Source organism: Lepidochelys olivacea (genome assembly GCF_965140295.1).
Source record: "Lepidochelys olivacea isolate rLepOli2 genome assembly, chromosome: 10".
Lineage (NCBI taxonomy): Eukaryota > Metazoa > Chordata > Testudines > Cheloniidae > Lepidochelys > Lepidochelys olivacea.
The window spans coordinates 68,922,487-68,946,975 of record NC_140420.1 but is presented as its reverse complement, the minus strand read 5'-3'; the positions used below and the strand labels follow the sequence as shown (position 1 = coordinate 68,946,975).

Sequence of the window (24,489 nt, the reverse complement as noted above, 5' to 3'; positions counted from 1 at the left end):
CAGTCCCAGAGACCCAGACGGAACCAGTCCCAGAACCGGAACCAGCCAAACAACCAACACCAGACCCCGTGCCAGCACTGAATCCAGTACTTGCAACCTCAACACCAGAGGGCCCCACCGAACCTGAACTGGCAGCAGCCGATAACCCTACACAAGAGGCTCAGCCGGAGCCTGAATCCCAACATAGTGCACCAGCGGAGAGCGGTTCACAGTCAACAGAAACAGCTCCATCCCCTATATCGCTTCCAGAGGGACCAAGCCTAGGTCCACAATCCCATGAGGAACTGATGTCTCCAGCATCAAGGGAACAGTTCCAGACCGAACAGGAAGCAGATGAAAGCCTCCAGAGAGCTTGGACGGCGGCACGGAGCAACCCACCGCCTCTCAGCTCTTCTAATCGATCCAGGTTTGTTGTAGAAAGAGGACTTTTATACAAGGAAACTCTTTCTGGTGGACACCAGGAAGACTGGCATCCTCAGAGACAGTTGGTAGTTCCAACTAAATACCGGGCCAAGCTCTTGAGCTTAGCCCATGATCACCCTAGTGGCCATGCTGGGGTGAACAGGACCAAAGACCATTTGGGGGGATCATTCCACTGGGAGGGAATGGGCAAGGATGTTTCTACCTATGTCCAGTCTTGTGAGGTGTGCCAAAGAGTGGGAAAACCCCAAGACCAGGTCAAAGCTCCTCTCCAGCCACTCCCCATCATTGAAGTTCCATTTCAGCGAGTAGCTGTGGATATTCTGGGTCCTTTTCCGAAAAAGACACCCAGAGGAAAGCAGTACATACTGACTTTCATGGATTTTGCCACCCGATGGCCGGAAGCAGTAGCTCTAAGCAACACCAGGGCTAAAAGTGTGTGCCAGGCACTAGCAGACATTTTTGCCAGGGTAGGTTGGCCCTCCGACATCCTCACAGATGCAGGGACTAATTTCCTGGCAGGAACTATGAAAAACCTTTGGGAAGCTCATGGGGTAAATCACTTGGTTGCCACTCCTTACCATCATCAAACAAATGGCATGGTGGAGAAGTTTAATGGAACTTTGGGGGCCATGATACGTAAATTCGTAAATGAGCACTCCAATGATTGGGACCTAGTATTGCAGCAGTTGCTCTTTGCCTACAGAGCTGTACCACATCCCAGTTTAGGGTTTTCTCCATTTGAACTTGTATATGGCCGTGAGGTTAAGGGGCCATTGCAGTTGGTAAAGCAGCAATGGGAGGGATTTACACCTTCTCCAGGAACTAACATTCTGGACTTTGTAACCAACCTACAAAACACCCTCCGAACCTCTTTAGCCCTTGCTAGAGAAAACTTACAGGATGCTCAAAAAGAGCAAAAAGCCTGGTATGATAAACATGCCAGAGAGCGTTCCTTCAAAGTAGGAGACCAGGTCATGGTCTTAAAGGCGCTCCAGGCCCATAAAATGGAAGCATCGTGGGAAGGGCCATTCGTGGTCCAGGAGCGCCTGGGAGCTGTTAATTATCTCATAGCATTCCCCACCTCCAACCGAAAGCCTAAGGTGTATCATATTAATTCTCTAAAGCCCTTTTATTCCAGAGAATTAAAGGTTTGTCAGTTTACAGCCCAGGGAGGAGACGACGCTGAGTGGCCTGAAGGTGTCTACTACGAAGGGAAATGTGCTGGTGGTGTGGAAGAGGTGAACCTCTCCATGACCCTTGGGCGTATGCAGCGACAGCAGATCCAGGAGCTGTGCACTAGCTACGCGCCAACGTTCTCAGCCACCCCAGGACTGACTGAACGGGCATACCACTCCATTGACACAGGTAATGCTCACCCAATTAGGGTCCAACCTTACCGGGTGTCTCCTCAAGCTAAAACTGCTATAGAACGGGAGATCCAGGATATGTTACAGATGGGTGTAATCCGCCCCTCTGAAAGTGCATGGGCATCTCCAGTGGTTCTAGTTCCCAAACCAGATGGGGAAATACGTTTTTGCGTGGACTACCGTAAGCTAAATGCTATAACTCGCCCAGAAAACTATCCCATGCCACGCACAGATGAACTATTAGAGAAACTGGGACGGGCCCAGTTCATCTCTACCTTGGACTTAACCAAGGGGTACTGGCAGGTACCGCTAGATGAATCTGCCAAGGAAAGGTCAGCCTTCATCACACATCTCGGGCTGTATGAATTTAATGTACTCCCTTTCGGGCTGCGAAATGCACCCGCCACTTTCCAAAGACTTGTAGATGGTCTCCTAGCGGGATTAGGAGAATATGCAGTTGCCTACCTTGACGATGTGGCCATATTTTCGGATTCCTGGGCAGACCACCTGGAACATCTACAAAAAGTCCTTGAGCGCATAAGGGAGGCAGGACTAACTGTTAAGGCTAAGAAGTGTCAAATAGGCCTAAACAGAGTGACTTACCTTGGACACCAGGTGGGTCAAGGAACTATCAGCCCCCTACAGGCCAAAGTGGATGCTATCCAAAAGTGGCCTGTCCCAAAGTCAAAGAAACAGGTTCAATCCTTCTTAGGCTTGGCCGGTTATTACAGACGATTTGTACCGCACTACAGCCAAATCGCTGCCCCACTGACAGACCTAACCAAAAAGAAACAGCCAAATGCTGTTCAGTGGACCGGAAAGTGTCAGAAGGCCTTTAACAAGCTTAAAGCGACACTCATGTCTGACCCTGTACTAAGGGCCCCAGACTTTGACAAACCGTTCCTAGTAACCACAGATGCATCCGAGCGTGGTGTGGGAGCAGTTTTAATGCAGAAAGGACCTGATCAAGAATTCCACCCTGTAGTGTTTCTCAGCAAAAAACTGTCTGAGAGGGAAAGCAACTGGTCAGTCACTGAAAAAGAATGTTATGCCATTGTCTACGCTCTGGAAAAGCTACGCCCATATGTTTGGGGACGGCGTTTCCACCTGCAAACCGACCATGCTGCACTAAAGTGGCTTCACACCGTCAAAGAAACTAACAAAAAACTTCTTCGGTGGAGTTTAGCTCTCCAAGATTTTGATTTCGACATCCAACACATCTCAGGAGCTTCTAACAAAGTGGCTGATGCACTCTCCCGTAAAAGTTTCCCAGAATCAACTGGTTAAAATCGTCCTTGAGATGTGGAAAATATTGTTAGTCTTTATGTACTTGGTAGTATATTTAGAGATGCATGTGTCTTATTAACTCTGTTTTCCTAGAGCTCCAGGAAGAAATCCCAGCCAGTGTTTCACCCTAGCTGAGATTTGGGGGGCGTGTCATAAATATAAAGGGAAGGGTAAACCCCTTTGAAATCCCTCCTGGCCAGGGGAAAGCTCCTCTCACCTGTAAAGGGTTAAGAAGCTAAAGGTAACCTCGCTGGCACCTGACCAAAATGACCAATGAGGAGACAAGATACTTTCAAAAGCTGGGAGGAGGGAGAGAAACAAAGGGTCTGTCTGGGTCTGTCTGTAGTCGTCTTGGCCGGGGACAGAACAGGAATGGAGTCTTAGAACTTTTAGTAAGTAATCTAGCTAGGTATGTGTTAGATTATGATTTCTTTAAATGGCTGAGAAAAAAATTGTGCTGAATAGAATAACTATTTCTGTCTGTGTATCTTTTTTGTAACTTAAGGTTTTGCCTAGAGGGGTTCTCTATGTTTTTGAATCTAATTACCCTGTAAGATATATACCATCCTGATTTTACAGGGGGGATTTATTTCTATTTACTTCTATTTTTTATTAAAAGTCTTCTTGTAAAACACTGAATGCTTTTTCATTGTTCTCAGATCCAAGGGTTTGGGTCTGTGGTCACCTATGCAAATTGGTGAGGCTTTTTATCCAACATTTCCCAGGAAAGGGGGAGTGCAAGTGTTGGGAGGATTGTTCATTGTTCTTAAGATCCAAGGGTCTGGGTCTGTAGTCACCTAGGCAAATTGGTGAGGCTTTTTACCAAACCTTGTCCAGGAAGTGGGGTGCAAGGTTTTGGGAAGTATTTTGGGGGGAAGGACGCGTCCAAACAGCTCTTCCCCAGTAACCAGTATTAGTTTGGTGGTGGTAGCGGCCATTCCAAGGATAACGGGGGTAATATTTGTTACCTTGGGGAAGTTTTGACCTAAGCTGGTAAAGATAAGCTTAGGAGGTTTTTCATGCAGGTCCCCACATCTGTACCCTAGAGTTCAGAGTGGGGGAGGAACCTTGACAGGTCCAATAAAAGATATTAGCTCAGCCACCTTGTCTCTCCCGTCCCGGAACCAACACAACTGCAACAACACTGCAGACAATCCACGGTTGACTGTCGCACACACGGAGCCAAGTAATGGAATTTACACCCACTTCCAAACTCAGCCCTTGGGTATCACAGCGGCCAATGTTCAAATTTGGGGATTTAAGTTAGGATGCCCCGTCCTGCATTTGAAAACTCACCTGTGCTGACTTAAGGGCTTTAATATGGAACTGGCTTGGAAATTGGACCCCGGGGCCTGATTTTCAGAAGTATTGAGCACACGCAACTCCCGTGGAGGTCATTGGGAGCTGCTAGTGCCCAACACCTCTGAAAATTAGGTCCCATGTGTATATAGTGAGCTGTATCGCATGTATTTATCTCTGACATATTTGCTTAACAACATACTACGTATACCATCTCAGTTGACTGACAGCACTGAAGTAAATATAAGTAAGCTAAGGCTGGACTCATTTATATATTTGTCCTGACTTTCTTATACATTATGTAATGAATCTGCTGAGCAGTAATAGGTAGTAGCAGCGATGGGGTGAATCTGCTGCTACTCTCTGGCTCCTGACTGGGGGATAAGTAAGCCAGGGAGGAAAGGTCCAATGGCAGTTAGCAGCGTAGTTGGAGCCCTGGGGGCACAGCAGTGGAGGCACCTGCTCCTGGTGACTGCTCAGAGTGTCAGCTCAGATATCCAGAGCTGCTTGGGTGTGATCGGTTCTATCCTGGTTTAAGAACAACAGGGCTTGTTTACATAATATGGCTAAAAACATGTACACAGTGCAAAAAAAGTACATAATACATGGCTCTGTGACGTAGTTTCTCTCAGCAGAAACTGACTTGCTGCAAGGCCCCCCAAATCTAACACTGTACAGTTGAGGGGCACTACTTGTGTTAAAAGTGGGCTTGAGTTTCCAGGGAGAGGAATTGTGAGCTGGTATTCCTGGTGAAACAAACAGCTGAGGTGTGTGCAGAAATCAAAAGTTGCCCAGGAGGCACTAAACGTGGTGAAGAACACCCAGAGCAACTAGAAGGGGGCCATAACAGGGTCTGGAAGCTTCTCAGAAAAGACAGATGACTTGAAAACTGGCAAAATCAATTTGGCTGGAAATAAAAACTTTATTGGGACAGAAGCTACAAGATGTCCAAACAGATATGAAGCCCAGCTACAAAATACTAGGGTTGGCAACAGACTGAGGAGGTGACTGGCAGGTTGGCCAGCATGGACCGTCACATTTTCCAGGAAACAGAAAAGAACCAATGAGTTTTGGTCAGCTTGGAATGTGCTAACAGAAATTAACTGCAGCAAGATCTTAAGGAACTGGAGTACTGTCTAGACAAGAAAAATCCCAGAATTGAATCAATTTCATTTCTGCATTTATACTTATGTACTGACTTACTTATGCATACACTTCTCTTCAGGCAGCAGTTAGCTCTTTGTAGGCACTACTATTATAAAAACAACTTTCATACATGTTTTGCTTCAATAGGGATTGCAGATTTGGGGCTAGATTCTCATCTGTGTTAGGACAACTTTATGCTACCTCTGCAAGTGGAAAGCTATCCTAATGCTACAGGAGGATCCCCATATAGTAGGGTCCTTGAGTAGTATAGGATGGGGCTGGGGTGTCCCTGAGTCCCAACAAACCCCAGTCTGGGCTCTAGAGACCAACGGTAGTCCACACAAGTTAGAACAACCTGGCCCAGCTGTGCTGAGTGCTCCAAGGCTGGCACCGAGAATAGAAGTCACGGTGGAGGCTGTGAGCTACAGTTTTATACACATGCTGTGCTTAGCTCTGTTATCACAGAGGAGTCATTGAAAAAAATCAATGGACAGTGATGGGGGAGGAGGGGAGGAAATATCACATGACTTATCCACGTTTACATTTCTTGACCATGATCCGAGCTCAACCTCAGGATGACCTTGAGCCTTGCAGGCTAAAAGAAATAGTGCTGGTACAGCTGGAACAGGTGGGTAGACCACATAACACAGAGAGAGCGAAATATAAATGGTCTTAAATAAAGAAAAAATGTCTGTTCTATTAATCTGCATGTCCTGCCCTCACAACAGCACCTCATTATGATTCTGGAGGCTTTGGAAAGGCTCCAGTGCAGTATCTTCAGCATAAAGTTATCATGCATTTCAAAGGCTGAATGCAAAAATCATACACAATCCTATTGTCCAAATGCTTAAAAAAAAATGGTACAAGCCTACACCACTCATCAACTAGTGAAACATCCTGTGGCTCCTTGGAATGCCATATACCCGTTGCTGCAGAGTCCACAGGGTTTGAATGGGCTCCCCTCAATCTGCTTGATCTCAAGAAGAGGAGAACGGGGTGGTGGTCACAGTAAGACTGGCTGAGATGTACAAAATAGTGCATAGGGCATGAAGCAAATGGACTAGAGCCCCTATAATCCCCTCAGCAGCAAAGTGGAGGTGTGAAGGAAAGATGGTGTGAAGGCATGGTGTCAAAACGAGCCAGAAAGAGCTGCAAATGTTTTCAGCATGTATCAAAACCATTGTCTCATTCTAAGGCAAACCAGGAAGTTGAACCATGGGCTTTCAACCTTGAGTGCCCCAGACAGCTTCAGGCTATGTCATTTGGGTGAGCACTCAGTGGACACTGTATAGAGGTGTTTGTAAGAAGGGCCATTTTACTTGCAGTCTAATTTTCTGGTCTGAATGTTTGTATCTCACATAAACAACCAAGATGAATCATAAAAGGTTAGAGACAAGATGCTAGCTAGCATGTAAATACACCAAACCTAACCCAGCCCCCAAGCTCCTCCCAACACTTATTCCTGGTACATAAAGTCAAAAATAAATCTTACAAGTTTATAAAACCAGGGTTAAGACACTTATCCCTTCTCCTCCCGTTGCCCCCTCCATCATCCTCCAAGAACTGGGGCCAAATCCTAGTCTCTTGGGGAAAGCCTGAATAAATAGGCTTTGAGCTGTGGAAAGCTGCCTTCTTTCTCCCATTGCTGGCCACAAAGCACTCCTCCAATAATGGAGTCACAGACCCTCTAGTCAAGACCTTGTTCCACCATAAATTTCCCCTCCTTGCAGCTACAGAGAGAGTTGCTGAGAGGAATAGGGACTGCAGAGTCCCACTATCCAACTTTGCTTTGAGGAGCAATGTGAAGATGAGAACAGAGCAGACTCTGACTGCTGTTCAGGCCTGACATGGCAATGGTGAGGTGGGATTTCCCCCTGAGTAAGAACCACAGGAGTTGGCCCTTAATGTGGACAGACCCAAATGACATTTATAAATCTGGGGGAATGTGACTGGCTCAGTCAAGTGGGCTTTGGAATCCTGAGTCTGAACTCCGCCCCAAACTTTGGGGAGTTATTTAAACTCCGTATCTGAGCCCAGACTTGAACTTTCAGCTCAAACTCCTTTCTGTAGAAGGATCTGAAACCTCCCAACTCTTCATACCAAACATGCCCAAATTTGGGAGAAGTTCAAAATCCAGATCCCAACTCAGATTCAGATTTTGGCCCAATTCTAGTTCTATCATTCTCCTTACAAACAGGAATATTTGTTTAGCACACGACATAATTACTTTTCTCCAAGAAATACGCTCAACCGGTCACAACAGTTAATGGAATTTAATGGTGGAGTTACACTACTTTGCACAAGGTTTTGCTGTTCTTTTGTAAGGCTAAGCCTGCTTTGGGCTAGTAGTCCAGCTGAACGAGTCTAGGCAATTAATGGAAGGGAATGCCCATAAGCAGTGGTCTTCTTCTTATTACGTAGGTAATTACACTTAATGACAGTGGGAGCAGTGACTCAAATCCAATGATAAATCTGTATTAACGTTGATTTTCAAATCCTAACACTAAGTGCAACATTTTTACTATCTTAAACACAGCATGCCCAGACATTTTTTAAGCCTTTACATTACAATATGACCTTCATTAATTTTGGGACAAATCCCCCTCCCCTCTGTTCAGTGGCTCAAATGTAGTGAGACCAGTGCAATTCTGCCACAGGCAGGAAGAATTTATGGAGTCCATGCTGGGGTTATACATCGCTGCATGCCATGTTGTCCAATTCCAAAGGACTTCCTGTGCACTCTCATACAGGAAGCGTCTGGGGTACTGGCAGGCCGGGGGAAGGAATGGAAACAGGAATGCTGTATTCTCCGATCATTGCCTCTAGCAGAGCACCAGGAACTACTGCAGCCCCAAAGTATTGGAATGGATCTCCAGGCAGCTCCATGGCTTGGGCTCCCCCTTCCTGGATGGAACCCCAGCACACTGCCTTCTTTGCAAAGGATTTATTGACACAGTGCTAACACTGCTGCCATCCTACCTGCTCTAGGGTGCCTATTCGTGCAGCTGAACCAGTGGTAGGCCTGCTGGGAATTTTGTACTACAACTCCCTAGAGTAGTAAAGTTCTTGGACTACATTCTGTTGTCCAGGATCTGGGCCATTACCTTTAGAAGTTTTCTTTCTTTTCTTTTTTTTTTTTTTTTGGAATAATTAGCTGTATAAATGAATCAATGAGAACAAATTTTCACAGGGAAAAATAAAAAAAAGCAACAATGAAGAAGTTTTTAATTCCAAATGTATCCTCAGAGATAGCCTATTTATGAAATAAATGTCCTAGACTGACTTAATTTCAGTTCACTTCACTTTTAAATAGAGAACTGAAGATGGATAACACTTTATGGAGTATTTTGGCAGAAAACGCAGATTATTGTATTTATTGGCAACATCGTTGTTCACTGAAGTAGAGAAGAAAAAAAAATCAAAGTTATTAAAAGGGGTCAAATTCCAACCTTCTCCCAGGAGTTAATCTCAGGTTTAAAGTAATTTTTCAAAAGAGGTTTTACACTTATAAGGTTAATAGGAAACGGACTCAGATAATCATTGGTTTGATACCCTGCCACAGCACATCACTTCTCTCTTAGTGTTAGTTTTTCTTAACATCCTTCCCTTACCACACTAGTAAAAGAACAATTTTAGCATTTTACAGCCTGATGCCCTGATTTTCTATGGCTAGGATGCAGCAGCACTCAGCAGTCCTAAAACCAGTGTAACCAATCCCAGGAGGATCAGCCAAGGTAGGGAGAGCCTCAGGCAGCATAGAGCCTTTGTAATGCTTATGCTTGTTTTAAGGAGTGTGGCTGAAAAGAAGGGGGACTAGACTGAACCCCAGTGGTCCCTGGCTGCTGTAATGACATTTTGGAGCCTTTGGCAGCTGGCACAAGTTACAGAGAAGCCTTGAGGTGGGTTTGGATTTTGAATATTCTCTTAATTTGGGGCTGTTTGCATCTCAGATTGGGGAATACACTTATGATACACACTATGGAAAGCAGGCCAAGTCAACAAAAATAGCGTGAATTCTTTCAGCTTTAGGTCACTGGTCTGTGCGTGACTAAAAGTTGGGACTGTTTGAGAACCGTTCGGTGGCTTATGTGAATGGGTTTGGTGTTTTCAATGTCGACAGGCATCAGCCTCACAAAGCTCTCTTTCCCAACTGATACTCGCTGAGGAGAACTGAATGGATGGGGCAACTGAACTCCTCTCTCACACAGAGCGTTGTTTACTGTTCACTTCAACAAACACCTGTGATTTACACTAGGTCAGTATTATTCATCTGTACATTTTCTACAGAGTGTGAAACAACACACAAAGTTATTTCATTTTCAATGAATGAAAGCATAAATACAAAGCGGCCACCCACACGCCCTGCCCCTATTCAAAAATTACAAGAATGAAATGCAATACAATCAGTGCACTTCTTTCTACCAAGCTCCCTCCAGCACATATTCAAATACTACCCCTTGTACGTTGGATAATATCCTTGGCAAAGCCCCGGTGAAACAAATGGAGTAACTGCTTTGTAGTTGTGTAAATAATTTTCTGGATCACAGCGTTTCAAGCTGCTGCCTCTTAAAATGTGAGAAAATAGTTAATTTAATACAATGAATATCCCCACCCTAGAGTCTTGTGGTTTTTCAAAACCACAAAATATGACTAGACATCAGCCAGGTTCTTTGGCTAAATTTTTTTTTCTACACTAAAATACATACAGGCTTCTTCGATGTATAATGAATGAAATGATTAATTATACCTTTTACTCAAGGCTAAGAAATTAATACAAGCACATTTTATACACTCAGGATGTCTACAGAAAGCCAAGAACTTTGCAGAGAAAAATACCCCCAGAAAAGATCTTTGCTAAAATGGTTAAATATACTCATTATGAAACCATGTTTAATAGAGGACTTCTGCACGTTAGCTTGAAGCTACAGCTGTAAGCTGTGCAGAGGAAATGATGACAGGATATAAAGGACCAGGGAATATTTAATATTTACTAAACAAAGGTCTTAGTTTAATCATATATCCAGTCATACTGTAAGAATTTGACAGGAACTGCCCCCCATGCTTAGACATTTAGGAGCGTCTAATGCTTTCACTTTGACTTGCATGTGCACAAAATCACACAGCACTAATATTCTTGTAATAGCAAAGTAGTTTTTCTCCCCTCTTTCTCTTTTTTCAAATGCAAATTCAATCCTAGAAAGGCACAAGCTAGCAAAAAAGGTGCAGCTAAACACCCAAACGGAGCCTAGAACAGCATTTTCTACATCTTTGATGGTTTTTTTCCCCTTAGACCTAGAATTATTTTGAGAAATTACTTCCAAATCCCAGTTGTTTGAGGAAACTCACTTTGGGAAGTTCTTTTTCTATCTCGAGTAGGCCTAAACTGGTGTTTAAAATTCCAGCAAGACAGTGAAAGGGTATTTTGCAAACTCATCTGTCTCCAAATGGGCATTATATGATCTGCATTTTTATATTACTGGGGGTGGGAGAATGGGCCAAAAAGTATTGGGTTTTCCTGAAACACACATATTATGTACTTTGCCTGGAAACCAAAGGAAAGTAGGACTGGACAATCATTATAATCTATATTATGGTATTTACATTATGATAGCACTGAGAGGCCCCATCAGAGGTTGGGTCACATTGTTCTAGGCACTGTATAAACATATAATAAGAGAAGTCACTCTTTAGAGCTTAAGCTCTAAACAAACAAGACAAAGCGCTAGAGAAAGAAATTATTATTGCTATTTTAGAGGTAAGAAATTGAGGCACAGAGAGGCTAGGTGACTTGTCTAAGGTCACACAGAAAGTCTGTGGCAGAACAGAGAATTAAGGCCAAATTTCCCAAGTCCCAGTTCAGTGCCTTAACAACGATTCTCTGAATCAGCTCCAACTCCTTGTCCACTAATAAGTTTGAATTTTAATTAATGTATTTCACCCATTCTCTTGCTCCATTTGTATTATTTTTCTGAGAGCATTCAAGTGATCAAATTTTACTGGCACAAACATCTGGGGCAAATTAATTTCAAAGTCATATAATAGAATCATAGAATATCAGGGTTGGAAGGGACCTCAGGAGGTCATCTAGTCCAACCCCCTGCTCAAAGCAGGACCAATCCCCAACTAAATCATCCCAGCCAGGGCTTTGTCAAGCCTGACCTTGAAAACCTCTAAGGAAGGAGATTCCACCATCTCCCTAGGTAACCCAGTCCAGTGCTTCAACACCCTCCTAGTGAAAAAGTTTTTCCTAACATCCAACCTAAACCTCCCACACTGCAACTTGAGACCACTCTTTGTTCTGTCATCTGGTACCACTGAAAACAGTCTAGGTCCATCCTCTTTGGAACCCCTCTTCAGGTAGTTGAAAGCAGCTATCAAATCCCTCCTCATTCTTCTCTTCTGCAGACTAAACAATCCCAGTTCCCTCAGCCTCTCCTCATAAGTAATGTGCTCCAGCCCCCTAATAATTTTTGTTGCCCTCTGCTGGACTCTTTCCAATTTTTCCACATCTTTCTTGTAGCGTGGGGCCCAAAATTGGACACAGTACTCCATATACATAAACATTTACAGAAACCTTCTTCACTTGTCTAATAAAATAACATATAATTCTATGTGACTCATCTGACCAATCACAGCTCAAATTCCAAAGAGTCAAATTTGAAAAGGTATGTATTGGTTAGTTAATAAATTCAGGGAATTGTGATCTTTCAGTTATTCCAGGAAAGAATAAGAAGCTAACTTTGTCTAGTAAATTATTAGTTGCAACTTATTTGTTCAACTGCCCGGATAACTTTTTCCTCACTTTCAAAAGTGTAACCAAGCAAGGGGGCAAGTGTGGACAAAGTTCAGTTGATTGGCATTGCCTCTTCTTGTGCCTGTTTCTTCTCCTTGCCTCCCGGGGTCTTTGTTACATTTTGTCCCCTCCTCCCCCAAAAAGTGCTTTTCCATTACTTGGATGCAAACCATCAGAGGTGAAAGTAAGCCAGGCCAGTCCAGCGTATCGGCAAGAGCCGGTACGCCAGACCGGACCGGCTTCCCCAGGCGGCAATTTAAAGGGTCTGGGGCTCCCAGCAGCAGCTGGAGACCTGGGCCCTTTAAAAATCGCCACCCGAGCCACACTGCCGGAGCCCTGGGGTAGCAGCAGCGGGGCTCTGGCAGTGATCTAAAAGGGCCTGGGGCTCCCGGCCGCCGCTACCGCAGCAGAGCCTGGGCCCTTTAAATCAGCATCCGAGCCCCGAGGTAGTGGCAGCAGCTAGGAGCCCCCAGAGCTCCGTGGGTGATTTAAAGGGCCTGGGGCTCCACTGCAGTAGCGGAGGCCGGAGCCCCAGGCCCTCTAAATGGCCCCTGAGACCCTGAGTTCCCAGCCGCCATCGCAGCTGGTAGCTCCATTGGTGATTTAAAGGGTCTAGTGCTCCCAGCTGCCACCACCGCAGCCGAAGCCCCAGGCCCTTAAAATTTAGATTTAAAGGGCCCGGGGCTCTGAAGGCCCCACCTCTCCTGATTGAGGGCCCGCCCCTTCTGGTCGAGGCCCTACCCCCCTGCTCAGGACTCCAGCATACTGGTAAATCCTTTAAGTTACTTTCACCCCTGCATCCTAATGTAGAAATCAGTCAGATATGATCAACTCTCTCAGTCTCCTACCAACAGTCAGACTTGCTACATTTCTCCACAGCAGGCTGAGGATATTTTTTCTCTGGATCAGGAGCTACAGGAACAAAGGGTTGCAAGGTTTAATTTCTCTGTAAGTGGTTAGTTCTAGCTCTCTCTGCAAAAGGGCGTGATCTTTTCCTGGTTTGATTAACGGAGAAGACAGATGGGGGAGTGGACCTACTTGTACCGTTCAGCAATATCCCTAATTTTCCCAGGCTTACAACTAGCACTGACTATATTATTTGTAGGAGGGTATTTACTTGGTAGTACCAATCCAGATACACAAGTTACAACAGCAGTAGCAGCCTTGTATTAACAATGCTTTCTATTCCAGATGTACTTACTGTTGCAAAGTGAGAATCATAGTCACCTCTGTGGTTATTAACTTCCTCTTTTATAACCTTATCTTTTCCTTATATCTGAAGCACCAGCTGAGCATTGTTCAAAACTGTTCCAAAGCCCAGTGAAGCCAATGGGAATTTTTCAATAGGCTTCAATGGGCTTTGGATCAGACCCCCTAAATGCTCAACTTGCAATAGGATGAAGATTTGAGATTACACTGAGGTAGGATATCACACCCCTCCAGCCCTCCACAACGTGTTAGGAAAAATAAAATGAAACAATACGTTTATGGAGTTAGCTTTTGAATAAATGGGATGTGCTGAACATCCTCAGACAAAACCCACTTAGGTATTGGGCTTGCTGCAACCAGCTTGTAGGGTTTTTGAGAAGTGGCTGTTCTGTTCCACGGCAGGCTAACTAAAATAAATTCCTAGCTTCAAAGTTGATGTAAAGCAATGTATATTTTAAACGGTGAGTCTACAAACACTCCACACAGAAAATACTCCCTTTTCTCAGAATCAAATTCCTAATCTAGATAAGATTGAAGAAGAAGTCTTTTAAACAGAACCTTCTAGAACAGTAAAGAACATTGGCCATAATTTTATGTAGTTCTAAAATTTTTCCTTATGCTCTAATTCATCTTGAATCAGAACTAAATGAACAAACCCAAATAAAAGGAGAATTCAACAAACTAAGTGCCTGTTCCAGGTGACCTCATATGTTGGAGAGACAGTTCAGGGTTTGTGGGTTACTGGAAGAGTGGGTGGATCTATATGTGAGATGTTTTTTTATATTTTTCCAGAATTAGGATGTCTCTCACTTCCACAAAGTTGATTTCAGGTCAAGCCATATGGTTTAGATCCTTAAAATCCCTCTTCAAAGAAATTTCAGGTCATTACCATTTTGTAAACTCTTTTCCAGGGAGTTTTTCATGTGCAAAATCTGCTTTTTCCATCTCTGACCTACCCACTTTCCAGTGAGTTTCTCTCAGTATCTAACTGCTGTCAAATGGGAGGCAGTATTTTCTGTAAATAGCAGTCTTGTTCATAAACACCAAAACTGTCACAATGTCCAATTGAAGCGCAGCAAATTAAGCATGAAGCAGCAGCTTTCAGGATCAGCTTTAAGGGAACAGCCTCACAGGCTCCTTGGGGGAGGGGAAAAAAAAAAGTTTAAAGATCGTAAACTTTTTTAAAATGCAGGCAACAATTCTTAAGTTTTCATTCACAATTACTCAAACATTAAGTTAATTATACGAATAAAAAAAAAGTTTGGTTCAAGAACTATATTCCAAACCCTACCAACACAGTTTATTCATTTTATTCATTGTAATCGCTGTAGCCCCACCCAGTCTCAGGGTCTTTCAGGCCGCACTGGTGTCAGATGTTTTTTTTACTAACTAGACTGTGGAACTGGTAAGCAGAAAGCCTTCCCACCCTTCCCTTCTCCTAAGCATCTGTTAGTTTTAGAGTGGCCACACCCAGCTTGTTATTGTTGAAATTTTAAAGGTGGGTACTTTCTATATTTTTCTTAGCCTTTCACTCTGATTTATAATACAGTGTATTCGAGTGACATCTATGTACTGGCAACAACATCACACGAAGGAGCTTTCTGTAAATAACATCACTATCTTGAGTTGCCAACTTTACTGGACTTCCTGCGTGACAATGGCAAAGTCAGTTGCACCCAAACTTTAAAAAAGTGGCCTCTAACTTTGTTAATTAATGTTCATTTTTGAAGATGTGGGTTTTAATCTCTTGGTACCTCCATTTTTCATCTGTAAAGTGGGGATAATAATACTTAACCAGCTCACAGGTGCATTATGATTAGTAATGCATTAGTGTTTGTAAAGCCTGTTAAGGTCCTCTGATGGAATGTATCATAACAAAACAAAAATTATTAAAGCTTGGCATTTTTGGCAAGTGTCGGAGTAAAGTAAATATTTTATCATGTTCCTCTGTTTTGACAATTGGAGAAATATGAATATTGCACAACCAGGGGCCAAACTTTGAAAGAGCTACAGAAAATGTACCCATGTATGCACTAATTTGGGCAAAAACATGATATACCTGGAGAGTGTGGATAGGAACAAAGAACAGAGAGAGTTATGGGTAGTGGTAATGGAAGCAAGTGCTTTGTTAATAATGGCCCAGAAGTGACATTGAACTCCTATGGAAAAGTCTGAGAGAATTTATTAGGAGATTATATTCTCTTGCTTTTTTGAACCACCCTGAAGAACTAAAAAAACAATGAAAATTATACCCTTTCTATATAAAGGGTTAGAAGAGACTACAGAAAGGGTACTCTAAAAACCTTTGCAATGTAATATAAGGTAATTTCTATAGAATCCTATTCAATTTCTAGTTAACCCTGTTGGTTTCACAAACCAGTTCTCTCTCTGCTTCAGGGAAAGTCTCCTTTAAAAACGGCAAGAGTGTCTGCATACTCCGAAATAGGCCACTATGTCTTTTTCGTCACATCCCTTTTCCCAGAAACTGTCACTTTTTGACTGCTGATTGTTCGTTGCTCTGTTAGCTCACAAAACAGCTGTGCAACTTCAGGCTGGAGTTTATGGGCCATTGTCTTGTAATTGCTTCCAAGTGTTTGTTCCGAGGTTACTTATTTAGATCCACTGTGTTGCTTTCCTATTTGTTTTTCCAATGGTCCACTGTTACACTAAATCAATATGTTCATATAAGAATGTCTAATAAACCCATATAGTTAAACAGTAACAATCTCACTGACCAAGTCACATGCAGTATTAATATAATTATAGCAGTATTCTTAGATTATTACATAGCAGCATCACATCTGCCAGTCACAGTGTTGCTCTAATTAAATGTGTTATGTAACAGCTACAGAGATCAAACAAAACACATTTACTTACTCATGCAAGCCCCTGTTTGTGTCCAAAATGTCATAAAAGAACATACTTTCTTTTTTAAAAGCACAACATTGGAAATGAAGATGTTGAAATGCTTTAGTCAGATGCATCATATTTGAGTAGGCTAAAGCTACAGTTCTGTTTACTTAATAGGTCAAAAGAGGTCATCATATTTCTTGACAGATTAAATGGTAAAAATGTAGCCATCCAAATCACATGGAAAAAACCAGGTATGCAGAGACATTGGAATAAAAACACAAACCTACCAGCATTCTAACCTTAAAGCAGATGGCTTTATCCATTAAATTGCACATTCTTTGGTTGAGGGTTATGGGATTTCGAGGTGTTTCAGGAGCTGTTGGTATAACTGCAATAGAAACAAAGATATACAAAATTGTTAAAATTATACGTCAAAGTTTTGCAAATGTCTCGAACTACATTCTGAGTTCATAAAAATAGTGAAGCTTCAGAATCTGGTTATTCCGTAATTTAAATCTATATTTCTTTTAAAAAGTGATTAGATTTTTTTTAGAAATACATTTTTTCTATTAACTGTGATGTCAATTAAGGGCACAGGCCACCCCCTAAAATCTAGGCTGGCGCATGTATTTTTTTGCATTAAAGTTTTTCATTCTCCCTCTTTTCTCCTTTATACAGACCTCACTGGATTTGTTTTCCACTCTGCACTTTCTTGGCTCCATTTTCCACCCTTTTTCATTGATTTTTTCCTCTTTTCTCCCTACTGCCCACTTTCACAGTCTATCCTAAGGAGAATGCAAAGCCACAATGTTCAAGCAATGGCAAAATGAATTTGCCCATCCTAAATGTAAACACATTCAATTCCCTGCTGTTATCTGCCACTCTTCCCTTCTGAAGATACCATTTAAAAGAAACAACAATACACACAAAACTACCCTATCCCAGAGTAACGTTTACAACAGTCCAGTAACACTACTGTAAATTGTAGAGTTTGGCACCTTTATTGTACAATTCTGTAGAATTGTTTTTAAAATAAGGGGCTAAATAGAGGTTGGACACTTGCTGATATAAACCCCATGCTGATGAAAAGCCTGAATAAAGCAGAAGTTGGTAAACTCAGAGTCTCCACACTGATTGCTTAGGACTAAACCCCTATTGTTGGTTGAGGGATTATTACAGAACACGGGTGCCTGCAACCAGCACTTCATTATGGGTAATGGCTCTTCTGAACTGTATAGACCCAAGATACTTTCCAAACCACTCCTGTGGATTAAGCACACAGAAAAGTTTTACTATTACAGTTTCTTATTATGTAAGGAAAAAGAGCACATTAAATTTAAATAAATAGATAATACTGTAGGACAACTAAGCACTTATTAGTCCCCTATCACTGTAATATTTGAGTTGCTAGACAGCTTTGTTTAAAAATAGTTATTCTGTGATTGTGGGCGAGTATTTAATTTACCTAGAAGTGTATTGAGAGAACATTGATGATAATAGCATTTCTTGGAGCACTCCTTAGAAATCTGATCATATAAGCTATGCCTATTGCCTTATCAGACTGTACTCGACAGCATTGTGTTTTCTGTACTAGAAGGCAGTGGAAAAAAAATCTATAATAACAAGACCAAAAAAAATGAATAAAGCATGTTGTTAAGTAAAAGTAATTATATAAACACATTTTGGGTACTCATCTAAAACTATTTTAAAAATAGCCTTCATCCTATTGCAATGGCAATTCATACTGCTACATGCCAAAGATGCATCCACAATTTTACATCTAAAATTATTTGTGCTACTGATAGATGAGCTGAATTTAAGTGAAAAAGTTTTGGATGTCTCGTACTCATCTGTCTCAATACATGGAAGGTATTTGATTTCTTTTGCAATATTCAATTGCCCTTGACGGGTCAAGTCAGAACGTTTGGATTATCCACCAAAATTGGCACAGGAAGAAGTCTGTTAATGACAAAATTATGGTCTGGATGAGCTTCTTTGGCATTTGTAAACTCAGATAAAGCAAAAGGGAATTGTAAACTACTGTCTAATCACTCCAGGCTGGATTCAGGCCTGGTATAAATAGTTACTGGAGTTGCATCTTTTTACACCAGGTCTCAGTTCAACCTTCTGTTCTGGGTAGACAGCGATTTTGTATTTCACTCATTATTTATACCGGACATTAGTGATCTAGGTTGGAATACGACAACCATCTCCTTAGAATGAGAGTGCCTCTACTCCACAAGGTCAGTACACATCCTAAAACACAATCAAGAACTGTTCTTTGTTCTTGTCTAAGTATTGACATTTCCACAGTCTAGTGCCCGGACAAAAAGCATAAAGATTTCACTTTACTGCATCACCACACACATACGATCAAGCTACATCTCAGCATCAAACTAGCAACACACATTTTTTCTTATATAGTCTACCTGTTGGGGAAGTCTCACCTTCCATCTCCTCTATGCTGAGGGGTCTTCCAGAGGCTGGCTGTGCTAGCTCTCAGGCTGTTTTGTATCTCTGGAGCACAAGCAGATCTAACCCAGCCAAGAATCAGACCCATCGTGTCCTTTCCAAATCAATGGGAGTTTGGGATGCTCAGAGAATGCAAGATCAGACCCATAGACAAGGCAAATTGTCTCCCCCAAAGAGCGTGCAGACTACATAAGAAAATCACTGAAGAGGAAATGGGCTGCTACATTCACAGTAGTAATATTTAAAACTCCAGGGGAGAATTAGAAACAGGATTGAGTTTTATTAAGAAATGTACTTCTGGCTCATGGTTTAAACTGCATGAGCAAGCAAGGAGGGATGAATATTAGTTCCTTTTGTTTCCACAAACTCCAAGCACCTCCATAGGATACAAGTTACATGTATAGGATCATCAAAATAAGTTGTCATTGATTAATCGTATACTCAGGAAAACACTCTTACTAGCTTCTGGTGAAAGTTTTAACACCATACAGATGAACACTTTCTATGGAAATAAGTGGCTACCTTTTATCCCGATCTTACAGGTTCTGGTTGTTCTTTGGATTTCTCAAACAAATCAAAGGGGCATACACACACACTCCCTCAGTTGTTGCTCATCATTCTACCAATCAGGCAGAGTATTCAAAACAAAAGGAACTTTCTGAAGAACAACAAAATACTAATACCGGCTCCTGAAAAAAACAACGAACAATCAGAATATTGGGTACCATCAAGAGCTTATCATTGCTCCCTCTCCACTTCTACTGAATGAACTGGTAAAAGGCCAGACCCAAAAATAAAGATCTCAAGCGATTATAAACTCCTTCTCTATCTAAATCCTTCACTAACACTCTGCTGCTTAGTTACCAAGTAGGGTCGGGTTTTTGGACAGTGAGTCGAAGTCAAGGAGGTGAGTAGGGAGGAAGTGAAACAGTAGCTCCAGCACATGTACCGAGCTTGTTATGGAGAAGGACAAGGACCACTTTCTGTTAAACATGTTGAGCCCCTCCAAATGTTTGGCTGCTTGATAATTAGCTAGCAGATGCCAAGTTAAACACCTGTATGCCAGACAAAAACAGTTGTATGTGTATCACTGCCAGTCCATCAGCACAGCATGCCTCATGCTAGTGAGTTGGGATCTTTTAGAAAATTCACAGTTCAGTCATAAGAAGCTTTTTCTACTCATTGCTCTCCTTTATCTCCTCCGTCTCTTTTCAACCCATCTCCTTAATTATATCAGTACTAGTGGGACCTTACTGCCATCATTATTTAGACATCTGCACAGTTGTCATTGGCTAGACGTTGTCATAGAGCTCTAAAAAGTCTGAACAATGTACGCGTATGAGCAGGCTTTGTCTACCACCCACCAGCATACAAATGCTCTGTTGTTCAAACTTTTACTTATGTAGTTAGAAATGCAGGACAAGATTATCCTTCCAGGGCTACAATCATTTATGCATATTCTCACCAGCAACAACACACTGCACCATAGTAACTCTAACTCAGGAACCAATCCATGCAACAAACCTTGATGCCAACTCTGCCCACATATCTACACCAGCGACACCATCACAGGACCTAACCAGATCAGCCACACCATCACTGGTTCATTCACCTGCACGTCCACCAATGTAACATATGCCATCATGTGCCAGCAATGCCTCTCTGCTATGTACATCGGCCAAACTAGACAGTCCCTACATAAAAGGATAAATGGACACATATCAGATATTAGGAATGGCAGTATACAAAACTCGGTAGGAGAACACTTCAACCTCCCTGGACACACAACAGCAGATTTAAAGGTCGCCATCCTGCAGCAAAAAAAACTTCAGGACCAAACTTCAAAGAGAAACTGCTGAGCTTCAGTTCATTTGCAAATTTGACACCATCAGCTCAGGATTAAACAAACAAAGCCTGTTAATGGCTCGCCAACTACAAAAGCAGTTTCTCCTCCTTTGGTGTTCACACCTCAACTGCTAGAAGGGGGCTCATCCTCCCTGACTGAACTAACCTCGTTATCCTGAGCCTGATTTTTTCTTGCATATTTATACCTGCCTCTGGAAATTTCCACTACATGCATCTGAAGAAGTGGGTATTCACCCACGAAAGCTTATGCTCCAATACGTCTGTTATTCTATAAGGTGCCACAGGACTCTTTGCTGCAATCATTTATGCAGGAAATGTAGGGCTTAAGGACAGAGATCTTAGCAACAGGGATACCAACAGAGACCTCTTTTGGCTGTGTCCAGTCAGTCAACCAACAGCTTTAGGCCGTCCACAAAATGAAAATAAAACCTATTTAACACCCTACAATACTCTGCATATATTTCAGAAGGGATTGCACAGGTACTGTATTCAGGAAGGGAGAGCAAGGGGGGAAGGAATACTGAAGTTGCCTTTCATACTTCCTACAGACACTCAATATTCCCATACACAGCTTATTGACACTATTGGAAATTATGTGCATATATGTGCAGACCCTTCTCTCTGCAGAGATTTTCAGTTCACCCTTATGAATAATCCATTTCTGTTTCAGCAAAGGAAAGAAATGTGTGATTTACCTTCTAGTGTGATATGTTATATCACTAACACAAGAAACAGTAGTCCCAGAGAATGAACAACAGAGTCCCATAGAAATAAACCTTGTGAAGAGCATTCCAGTGACAGAGGACTGAAAATGGCATATCATTTGTAGGCTGGTTCCCGGTATACAATAAAATATTTTCCCCCTGTTGTCAAAGGGCCTGTCTTTTCCACCACAACTAGGTGAATTTCCCCATCTGTCTTAGGAAGGCTCTCACCTCTCTGTCTGTGTTGTAAAAGACCATTCATAATAGTGCCTGGCATTATCAGCTACCATGTTTTCTTTTAATGGGGTATATCATAGTTAGACAGATTTGACCACAGTTCTAGTCTGACTAAGAATGACCACGTAGTCATCTTCCAAGGATGTTCCTAAGATTGCTGCAAAGAAATTTCTTGCCACAATGAACTCTCTGCTTGTCTATTTTCAAACTGGTAAATCTTACCCAGTGCTACATAGGATGTGTCTGACCAGGGAAGCTAATACAAACCAGCAGGACACTTTCTGCACTGTGTACATTCTCTCTCTATGATGTCATTCTTATTGCTGACTAGGGGGAAAATACTTTTATATGATTTACTTTTCTAAAAACGTATAAAATATATAGTCAAACTAGAGAAACTATTTGAAAGTTGTTAGTTTCGGTATATTTCAGCACCATTCACGTACAAAATAATTTGGATGAGGTGGGTTAGATTTTATGCAACTCTGATTAAAACTTAAGTTCTTTTTCAGTGAGGAAACATTTGCAGTAAAGTTTATGGCTATCCATAAACTGTAATATAAATATGGAACTTTATCTTTTACTTTTAAATACAGTGGTGCCAAAAATATTTGGAAGTGCATCAATGTATTACTTAAATCCACAGTCTCTTTTAAAATACGGCTATATTACTTAGTTTCAGTGTAAGTCTAGAGAGTAAAGATCATGTTTTTCTTTAGCAGAAGCGCAGTCTAGAACAATAAGCATGGTAGTGGAAGCCAGGAACTTCTCAGTTCTATTTCCTCCTCTGCTACTTTTATGCAAATCATTTAACCTGCCTGTCTCAGGTTCCCGGACTGTACCACGGGGATGCAGATACTTATTTACCTGCCAAAGGAATAATTGTTTGTACCCTGCTTTGAAAATGTGAAGTGCTTCTATTTGATTATTTCTGCCAAGCATAAGAGTCAAAGAGGGTATCATGATATTAACAATAACTAGCATTTGTAATTTATATAGTTCCATACACGTGCATGGAGTTTTCAAACATGTGAGAAGACAGATCCCTGCCACAAAGATCTTACAGTCTCAGGAGGCAATCCTGAAAATGATTACTCACACAACTGGTCCTTATCCTATTCTGTTTGCTTAGGTTTTATACTGCACCTATCACCCTCATATTTCAGTACCTATGCAAATATGAGTGTACCAGTATAATTTATTTGTATTACAGCAGTAGTAGTGCCTTGAGGCTCTAATAAGGAAGGAGACCCCCCACCCTTGTGCTAGGCACCATACAGCCATGAAGCACAAAGACAGTCGCTGCCCTAAGGAGCTTAAAATTTTGGTTTACAACAAAACGGAACAGGTGGACAAATGGGGTGGAGACAGGAGGACAAGGTGTCAGCAAAATGCTTACTGCACAGCAAAGCAGTAGTCACAGTGCATTTATGATCAGATGTCAAGTTTCCTAGGCATAGTGGCAGAAGCAACGTTTAAAGAGGGTTAGGAGTGAGGGTAAGGTAGTGACTTTATGGATATTTGGAGCGGGGGAGAATTCCTTTATGCATACAGGTATGACCTGGGAGAAGGCAATGAAAGGAGAAACTGATTGGTGGGTGGTAAAACTTGGGAAGGTTGATGGAGCAAAGGTGGCAGCCTACTTCAGGACAGATTAATAGTCCCATCCACCCTAATGGCCCTAAGTCATGAACGGCCAGAAAGGTAGAAGGAGGGAAGGTTGTATTTGATACAGTGGAGAGTGGGTAGCTGGTGAAGTAATGGAAAGAGAGTTGTTGAAGCAGTCAGAGTGATGAACCAGGAAGATGATCTTACCAGAAGCATTTTGCACAGTCAAGGTTGAAGAGAAGGAGATTGGAATAGACATGTAGAGATTTTGCCTCAGTGGAATTACTCATGTTAGCAAGAACTTGCACAAGCAAAGGTTTGCTGAGTTGGGCCCCAAACAGACAAATACAAATAGAGAAGACAGGGGACTGAGATTGTTATTTATGGGGGGTTTTTGTTTTCTCATCCTCATCTGACTTCTTCTCTTTTTCCTTGTTCTTAGCCCTTTTCTTTATTCCCATTTTTTTTTAATTTCTAACCTTTATCTATTTTCTTTAAAAGCCCTGTTTGCAATAATTAAAAGAAATCTCTTATTTATGACAGGTTTCAGAGTAACAGCCGTGTTAGTCTGTATTCGCAAAAAGAAAAGGAGTACTTGTGGCACCTTAGAGACTAACCAATTTATTTGAGCATGAGCTTTCGTGAGCTACAGCTCACTTCACCGGATGCATACTGTGAAAACTCACAGTATGCATCCGATGAAGTGAGCTGTAGCTCACGAAAGCTCATGCTCAAATAAATTGGTTAGTCTCTAAGGTGCCACAAGTACTCCTTTTCTTTTTATTTATGTTTTATAGAAAAATTACACTTTTTCTTAACAGTACAGTATTTTAGTACTTGTTAATTAGGGGTGTAATTAAACTTGAATGGCAGAAGGTTCAGGTGCTCAGGTGTTCTCAAGAATTTTTGTCATCTTGGGCTGCGTCCGAACCAGACACAGAAAATAAGTCCCTTCCAATTTTGGATCTAATTTATACCCCAAACTGTAGAGCTGAGCTCAGAGCCAGAGATTTGGAGCCGACTCTCTCCCATCCACCACTCATATATGGGGCTGAGGTGGTTTCAGACTGGAGGATCCAAGTGAGGTCCGAGTTTTTAACTAAATCCTTAAACTACATGATAGTGTAATTGGAGAGGTTAGGGATCAAATGATGTATTTGTATCCAGTTCACCCCACTTTGTTCATCTTTCCTCAGATAATTCAGTTGTTAATCTAACCCAGGCA

General features: G+C 42.0%; 1 protein-coding gene across 1 annotated transcript in view; it reads right to left on the bottom strand.

Moving 5' to 3' along the window:
* The window catches only part of MESD (mesoderm development LRP chaperone), a 121,819-nt gene that overhangs the window by 62,132 nt on the left and 35,198 nt on the right, over window positions 1–24,489 (bottom strand). The window contains exon 4 of the mRNA XM_084642464.1: window positions 16,677–16,765. Within this exon, the coding sequence (XP_084498590.1) occupies window positions 16,677–16,712 (36 nt within the window). The 5' untranslated portion in view covers window positions 16,713–16,765. The remainder of the gene's footprint in view (window positions 1–16,676; window positions 16,766–24,489) is intronic.